General features: G+C 36.3%; 1 protein-coding gene across 1 annotated transcript in view; it reads right to left on the minus strand.

The window, feature by feature from the left end:
• Positions 1–8,246: 8,246 nt before the first annotated feature.
• Positions 8,247–9,163, minus strand: part of LOC102495587 (olfactory receptor 51L1-like) — a 983-nt gene continuing 66 nt past the window's right edge. Inside the window, 1 exon segment of the mRNA XM_014583155.1 lies at positions 8,247–9,163. This exon segment is cut by the window's right edge and continues 4 nt beyond it. Coding sequence (XP_014438641.1) covers positions 8,247–9,163 — 917 coding nt within the window.

The following is a 9,163-nucleotide window of genomic DNA, read 5'->3' on the forward strand; positions in this document are numbered from 1 at the left end:
GGGGCTGACTGTTAAAATCGACAATCACATTCCACTGGAGAAGGCATATATAAGGCCAGGATCTGTGTCAGGAAAGAAAAAGAAAAGATAATAAATAAAGAAAAAGTAAGAAAGAAAGAAATTTCAGTGCTTACCTGTCATCACTCTTTAACCCATTTTTACATTTCTGTTTTGCCTTTGTTCATTTAAATGGTATATGTTTCCAGTGAGTTAAAATAGTCACAAATTTTCCACTTGTGGGAACAGCAGTTAGCGTAATGGTTATGTCGCTGGACTCTCATGTAGTCAACAGCGGTTCGAGTCCCAGACCTGGTGGCTTAAACTCACACCGAGCGCATGTGCGTGCACGCCCAAGATCCTGAGAGGAGAATGGAGGAAAAGGGATTGCAGCGTGGCCATACCCCCTGGGGGGTGATTTCTTGCTTTCTATCTCTCTGTCTCTCTCTGTCTGTCTGGCGAGTGCATGCGCCCTATAGCGAAAACTTCTAAAAAAAAAAAAAGTTTCCTCTTGCCAATCCCAGATGCAATCCATTCAATGTGTCCCTAAATATAGATGGTCCTCTTCCAAAGACATTCCCAGAAAGTGCAACTCTACATCTGCAAGATAAAAATCTTGTCTAGAGTTCCTGGGCTTGCATTAGCCTTTGGCTTTATCCATTATAATAATTTACATTCAATTATTTTATTTGTCTAAGCTTGATAATTTGTTTAACATTGCTAGAATACCATGCCTGATACCTTTACAGAATTCAGACAAGTATTGAACAGCATAGTCCTTAATCTTACTAACCTATCTACAACTATATTATTGATGTCACAAATAGATGTAATTTTATTATAATCAACCGTAATAATAATCTAGTTTTAGTCTGTCATTACCAAGACCTGTAAAAAGGTTAACATAAACTTAAGCGATAGAGGGTATAGAATTTTAACAGAAAATTTCATAATGCTAAAGCATACAATTTAAGGAAAATATAAATGATTCTGGTTATTATTTTATTTTATTTATTTTAAAAATAATTATTGATTTAATTTTACTTTTTTTTTTTCAATTTGCTATAGGGCAAGTGTGCTCACCAGAGAGAGAAAGTGAGAAACAAACCACCAGGTTCAGGAGTTGAACCATAGTTGGCCACAGTAGAGTCCAGTGCCCCAGCCACCATGCCACCTCTGGACTCTGGATTTAATTTTAAATGTTAAAGTAATTATTTTTCTGGCATGGTGGCTGGGTTCTAATTTTAAATGTTAAAGTAATTATTTTTCTGTTGTTTCAGGATTAATGAATATCTAGAGACAAGTCCTTTCTACAAAAAATGCAAAATGGTAGCTGGCATCTGTGAAACAATATAGTAGAAACTCACAATGATTCAAAGGAAAAACAGAGAAAATGAAATAACAACTATTTATATATACTTCAAGCCTTAAAAAAAATCATTGGATTGCAAGTATGCTTCACACACACACACACACACACACACACACACACAGATACATAGAATCGCCAGCATAAACCTGTTATCATTGACTATGACTCTTAATTATCAATAATTTCCACTCAGACCAAAAAGAAAAATGTCCCCATTTCTGTGGTTAAGAAAAGAATTTCTGAAGAAAAATGGTATATTAAACTCCCATTTGTGCATTTTTTGTCACTCTTCTATGCTCACAATTCTGTTGTAAAAATTTAAAATTCATGGGAAATATTATCTTCCAAATAAATAAATAAATAATAGATATTTTTCCTGTTTCATTAAGACTACTTTGTCCCTTAGAGACACTCAAATTTCCTATAATCTTCTCTAGTCACATGTAGAAAAACTGTAAATGTACCAAATATTTAATATGGCAACAATTTAGGAAAAAAAAGACCCATAAATAGAAATCAAATGAATAAATTCAATAGATAAATTCAATCTTTCTGACTATTTACATTTTTATTATTAATTCTACCTATACAACGTATCAATTAATACTGATGACTTTGCTATTATCTGCATTTGGCCTTATAATTGTCCCAAATACAGTTTCTCTGATCCTGAACTTATTTACATCAGTTTTACTTCTGTACTTGTACTCATTATTACCTTCTATGTCCAAATTTTCAGGTCCTACCTCTTTTTTTGACTGATTCCTTTCCAATCATTGATCCACCATCAAATTTGGAAAGCTGCCTTTTTTTTTTTTTTCACATCACCTCAGTTCAGACAACTTGTCTGATCTTAAAACTTCTGTCTCCCATACCAAGAGATAGTAAACATGAATTTAATTGAAAGCTGGAATATAATACCTAATCTGGAGTCCATTGTGAAACCCAAACCCACTAGCTTCTCAATGACCTTTGACTAAGGCTTTACGAAGAAAACTACTCACCATCTCTCTTGTAAATTATTTTAGTTCTGCAATCGCCTCAGCCTAGGTTATATTGTACTTCCAATGCGTGCTGCTTTTTTTTTTCTTCTATGGTTTCTTATTTATATTCAATCACTGTACATCTAAAGAATACATATGAATGAGTTGCTTGCTTTTAAATTGTGAACAAATGACTTTTTTTCTATCTATACTGCAGTTGCCTTCTGTTTAGACCAAAGAAAATAATGATTTGGTAGGATTATCCTGAGCATGAAAAGAAATATTGTTGGCAAAGTATTTGCAGTGGGTCCATCTACATAGTGAACACAAGATGAGAATGATAGTGATGATGGCTGTGATGACAATGATGACAACAATAGCAATAATTCTTTAAATAAAAAAGGGAGGGCAAAAGAAATAAGAAAGCTACAGAGGATCCTCTCTTGGACGAAAACACCTTGAATTGGCATTTTGAAAACTGATGTAAGTAGGCTAGGTGGTGGGAGCTGGACAATCATTTCCAACTTTATTTCATCCAGGAATACCCCTGGCATAGTCAGAGATACGAAGTGCTTCTTAATCTTTTTCTCTACCACAAAATTTCTCTGAGAAGTAAAACAGATCTTTCTTTGTGCTTTTTGTTCTATCCAGTGCCAAGTTTGAAAAAGAAAAAGAAAAGAAAAAGTCCAGAGTAGAAAGGGAAGTTTCACCCAGAAAAAGAATATGATCTTTGGGACTTCAGAAAGCTATGAATCTGAGCAGCTGTGATCTCCTTCTACAGTTCCCACAACATATACTTTCACTGGATTCCACCTGTTCGCAAGTATCTAGTCCTCTTATTACTCCACACCCTTTAATTGTAGCACTACTTTGTTTTGACAGGATAATTCCTGTTATTTCTAAAACTATGATTTCAAATTCATCCACATGAGCATGGTATGTTTTTCACTACTTCCCTATGGAGAGAAATGGAACTCAAAGAGTATATTATAAACTCGGGGAACTAAAGGATTTATAAAGCATGACTGAATCCTCTGTGCTAAATTAAAGTCATGTAAAAACAGCAATTCTTGAGATTGAAAGGAACCTTGAAAACTATCTGGTGAAATTTCAAGCTTATTCTGAAAATCCTGTTACAGGTGAAAATATTCCATCAGGTTTTATAAATAACACATTATGGAGAGAGACCACGTACTTTGCAAACCTAAAGCATTTCACATAAGCTCTGTATATTTGAAAAATCAGAGTCTAACTTGAATGCTGTGAGCATGAACATAAACAAAACAGACAGTCTGGTGAAACTGGACTGAGGTAAACTCTTCTTTGCTGAACCAGACTCTGGATCCTCTTTTCTGCCCTTTTGATATCCTGCTTTCATTTTCTTCATAAGCTCCCCTTTTCATTTTCCCATTACCTTCTATATATTTTTTCCTCCAACTCACATATTTGCCATAAGTGGCTGTTCTAATCCTCAGACCAAGGGAATACATTAATAAGCCTTACTTTATTCCATAGAGATAATCCCCAGGATAAATGCAACATAGAGGCTGTAACCCTGTCAGCGCCAACGCTGATTTATGGGCCTTTCTGATATCCTTTCTCCACCATTTCCAGATTGCAGCCTAATGTTGTAATCTAAGACTTTACAGAGAAAGCTTTGTGTAGATCCTCAAATACATATTGTCTCAATGTTCAAAAGGACTTAAACTGTGGAGGCTCAAGAGTCTATAATCAAAGAGTTGGAAGTGACTTGAGTTTAGTTAGACTAATATATTGGATAAAAACGAGACAATTATTTGATGTATCTTCCTTAAAATCATACAAGGAGAAATAAAGCCAATGCTATCACTCAAACCCCCTGATGTTTTTAGTATAGTACTTATTATGCCATCAAATTCTTCCCAATGAAATGTACTGAATAGATTTTATCTATTTATAAATAGAAGTTTTTCATCAATGAATAAAACACTTCTGTTTCTTGACAATATTGACTTTTTTCCTACATGACTTTTATTTTTTAATATATTTTAAAATTTCAATTCCTTTTATATATTTTAATCACATATATCACTTAACTTGCAAAGTGAATATTCCAACATGTATACATTTCTCACCAATCCAGTTGGGAATACTATACACATCATCCTCAATAGACAATAACCCATCTCTCTGTCTCACAAGTGCCCCATCCCTCCATTTCTCTCCTCAATGTCCCTCCTCAGTCTGTCCTCCTTCACCCACCTTCTTCCCACACTGTATCTATTATTTATAACCATTTTCTATGTTTCAATATCATCTAGTCATTCAGCTTTGGTCACAGAGTGCAGGCAGTTGGTATATATATATTAAGTGGAGATAATATTGACTTTTAAATTCACTTGGTTGACTGAGCAGTGCAACAGGGATGAATATAGATGACTAAATTGTAAAGATATCTGTGATTAGTGGTTGCAATTTTAGTTGTCATGTCAGTCCCATTTAGTACAGAAACTAGTTTAAAAACAAAATGAAGAAGAAAAATATATACTGTTTAAGCCTACTAATCTCTAGACATCTTCTTATTAATATATTCAGTCAATAACTGGCTTTTTCGGGAACTGATGAGCTCAATAGATTTAATAGTTCTTACAAAGAAAATTTAGTTTTATTTGGGCTAGGTGGTGTGGTGGTTAATGGTGCTGGACTCCCACATGGCTGACTGTAGTTTGAGTCTCAGAACTAGTGGCTTGCTTTCTAACTTTTTTTTTTCCTCTCTCTCTCTCTCTGTCCCTATAAATAAATAAATAAATAGTTAAATAAAATAATTTTAAAAAATTTTTAGCTATTACTAAAGAAATCACCTTTGATAGCATATGGAAATGAGATGGCATGTATTCCTGAACAGTAGAAAAACTCATTTCTCCAACTTTACATTTCTCCTAGTGAAACTATCCAAAAGATGTCTTTACTCAACACTGACTCTGTACGTTGTCAAATTCTTTGGCATTTTAATTACTTAAATATTAATTTAAATCACTTTGATAGTATCTAAACTAGGTATCATCAAGATCCCAATAAAACAGACTGATTGAATTTTCTCTTACCATAGTCAATTAAAAAATAAGCATTCACTATATGGTTTGTAAAGGCAGTCTTCATGATTTCATAAAAATTGTACAGTATGGGGATTAGCAGATGGCGTAATGGCTACGTCGCTAGATTCCCATGTAGTTAACCATGGTTCGAGTCCTGGACCCAGTGGCTTAAACTCACGCCAGGTGCATGTGTGTGAGTGCCTAAAATCCCAAGAGGGGAATGGAGGAGAAGGGATTGTGGCATGGTGATCCCCCTGGGGAGAGATTTCTCATTTGTTTTATGTCTGTCTCTCTCTTTCTGGTGAGCACATACGCCCTATAGCAAAACATAAATAAATAAATAAATGCACAGTATGAAAAAAACTGCACGGATTTCAAATTTTTCTACCAAAAATAAACTTGTATTTTTGTTCCATTTTCCAATAAACTTTTTAATTTAATTGTCAGGGGAGCATGTGTTCTCTCCACAGAGTGATGGTAGGAGAGAGAGAGAGAGACAGACAGACAAAGCTCCCCCAAAAGCGTGTTGTCAAGTCACCATCCCTTCCATTTCTCCATTCAACCCAGATTAGAAGGGTATACACACAATTGCTTGACATTTTTTCAAGCTACCAGGGCCAGGAGTCATACTTCATTAGTCCATGTGGGAACCAGATCCCTTAATCACTAGACTACAGAGAAGGCCCTTTCCATGGCTTTTTGAAGTACCTTAATTTGTTTCAAGATATACAATGAAAGAAAACATAAAAACTTATACCCCATGCTCCCAAATTCACTGTCACCCTGAGGTCATAAACTAAATTTTGAATGGCTCCAGATGAAGATAAAGTTCATCCTTAGAGCTCTGAACATTTCCTAGAATACCAAGTCTGAGTACAGATTTTAACGTGAAACTCAGGGTGGTATCTGACAAAAGGCCATTCATGGTCTATTTTATTGATCTGTCTTGCTTGGGATCTGACCATAATGGACTCCATCAACAGGTCCTCTTATTCTCTAGCTTCTGGCTTGGCTTGGTAAATGATGGGCCTGGTAACAGACAGGAATTTGGAATATAGGTTATAGTGCTGACTCCTAGCTCCCTCCACAACTCCCTCTCCAACTCTCTACTCCAATGTCTGCCTTTGGTTTTCTCCTGGTGACTTCAACAAGCTCTTCAAATTACCCAGTTTGGGGACCAGCTGTTGGCATAATGGCTATATTGCTGGACTCCCATGTAGTCGACCGCAATCTGAGTCCCAGACTTGGTGACTTAAATTCATGCTGGCTGTGTGTGCGTGTGTGTGGGCATGCCCAAGAACCCAAGAGAAGAATGGAGGAGAAGGGATTGAGGCATGGCCATCACCCCTGGGGGGTGATTTATCACTTACTGTCTCTCTGTCTCTGTCTTTCTGGTGAATGCACATGTCCTATAGCATAAACCTCTCAAAAAAAAAAAAATACCCTTTTTAAACAACCCTTCTGATTCCTGACAGAATATCACTAAGTATAAGTGAGGGGCTAATACGTGGCATGGTGGCAACAGGGCAGGACCTCCATATGGTTGACCACTGTTGGAGCCCCAACCATTGACTTGAAAAATCACACCGAGTGTATGTGTGCATGCCCAGAATCCCAAGAGGAGAGTAAAAGAAAAGGAAGACACTGGACATGGCCACCACCCTCAGGGGGTGATTTCTCACTTTCCCTCTCTCTGTCTCTCTCTGGTAAGCACACATGCCCTAAGGTAAAAACATTAACTATATAAACAAATACAAATGAGAAATGTCTACCTCATGTGCGTGTGTATGTACATCTCTCTGGCACTTCCTATCTCTATAAACTATCTGCATGTATTTCATATGATGAAATTTTAATGTGTGCAATAATTTTTTAATGTTTCTTACAAAAAGCTGGACATATATATATATGCATGCCACAAATTCCAAAAGAAGGAGAAATGTATGTATACAAGAGAATTGTGACATGACCATGTCCCATAGGGAGTGCTTTCTCTCTCTCTCCCTCGACGCTTTCTGGTAAGTACATATGACTGAAAATTTTTTTTAAAATAAAGTATATGAGTTTTCACACCATGAACACACTACATATTAGTCCAGTAAAAGATTTTGTATGCTGTAAAGATGTACAGTGATTAAATATTTAAAAATAAAATACATTTTAAAAATGAAAAAAAATTAAAGGTATACAAGTAGATGTGTATAGGTAATAAGAAAATTTTGTCAAATTATATAAAACAATCATACACAGATTTTGGTATTTATGAAGTAGGATGACATGTCCTTGAATACATTCTCAGAATACAAAAGGGTGACTGTATGAGACTCCAAGGCAAATACTTTAAGGTATCAAGAAGCAGAGATATATGAGAATGGTATAGAAATAAAAGAAAGAAGAGAGAAAGAAAAGGAAACAAAGAAAAAGAAAGAGAAAGAAAAGGACAGAAGCAAGGGAAGAAGGAAGGAAGGAAAAGGAAGGAAGAAAGAAGAAAGAAAGGAAAGAAGGAAAGAAAAAAAGAAAGAAAAGACAAAGAGAAAGAAAGAAAAGAAACATGGGAGAGATAAGTGCCTTTTAATAAAAATTTGGATTAGAAATAAGAGAGGATAGATGACAATAATTTATAATGCATTCTCTCCAATATATTTATGGTTACAAAAGATTTGTGAAGAACATGTCAAGTTAGATTGTGTAGTCTCAGTAGGCATCAGCTTTCTCATTTGGAGCCTCTTAAGTATGTTCCATTAGCTCTATTTCTTTTTCAACATAACTAAGAAGACAATCACGATAGGTTTATATTATTATACAGAATTATCACTGTCTTCATGATATGACTAAATCACGGCTGAACAGTTTTTTTGGGAGAAGCAGGTGCATGACTCCTTGGCGGATCTGCTTTGTCTTCACACTATAGATGATTGGGTTGAGCACTGGGGGAACCAATAGGTAGATATGAGCCATAAATATGTGGATGAGGGGGGAGGAGTGTTTGGCAAAACGATGAACAATTGAGAGCCCTATCATAGGCACATACAGAATGAGTACAGCACAGATGTGGGATACACACGTGTTAAGAGCTTTAAGCCTGCCCTCATGGGATGCAATTTTTAATACAGAGTGAAGGATGAAAACATAAGATACAAAGATACCAAGACAGTCTATGCCCCATAGCATAGTAATTACAACTAACCCATAAATAACATTAAACTTGGTGTCAGCACAGGCAAGGCGGATCATGTCCTGGTGAAGGCAGTATGAATGAGAAAGGATGTGAGAGCGGCAGAAGGGAAAAAAGGCCAGACGGGCCATGAGTGGAATTATTGGAATAGCACTCCTGAGTAGGGCTGTGATGCCAATCTTGGCAATCAGTTTTGGGGTGAGAATGGTAGCATATCGCAGAGGGTGGCAGATAGCAACATACCGGTCAAGGGCCATGGCCAAGAGCACTGATGATTCAGTAAAGGAGAACGTGTGAATGAAAAACATTTGAACCACACAGATATTGAACTGGATCTCCCTGGAAATGGACCACAACACCCTGAACAATGTTATCATTGTGGGTAAGGACATGCTCATGTCAGTGAGGGAAAGCATAGCCAAGAAGTAGTACATGGGCTCATGGAGCCTGGGATTTGTCCAGACAACATGCAGGATGGTGCAGTTTCCCATTATTCCAACAAAGTAGAAGAAACAGAATGGGATGGAAATCCAGTGGTGGTATTCTTCATAACCAGGAATGC

The sequence above is a fragment of the Tupaia chinensis genome, unplaced genomic scaffold (genome assembly GCF_000334495.1).
Source record: "Tupaia chinensis unplaced genomic scaffold, TupChi_1.0 Scaffold144110_1, whole genome shotgun sequence".
NCBI lineage: Eukaryota > Metazoa > Chordata > Mammalia > Scandentia > Tupaiidae > Tupaia > Tupaia belangeri.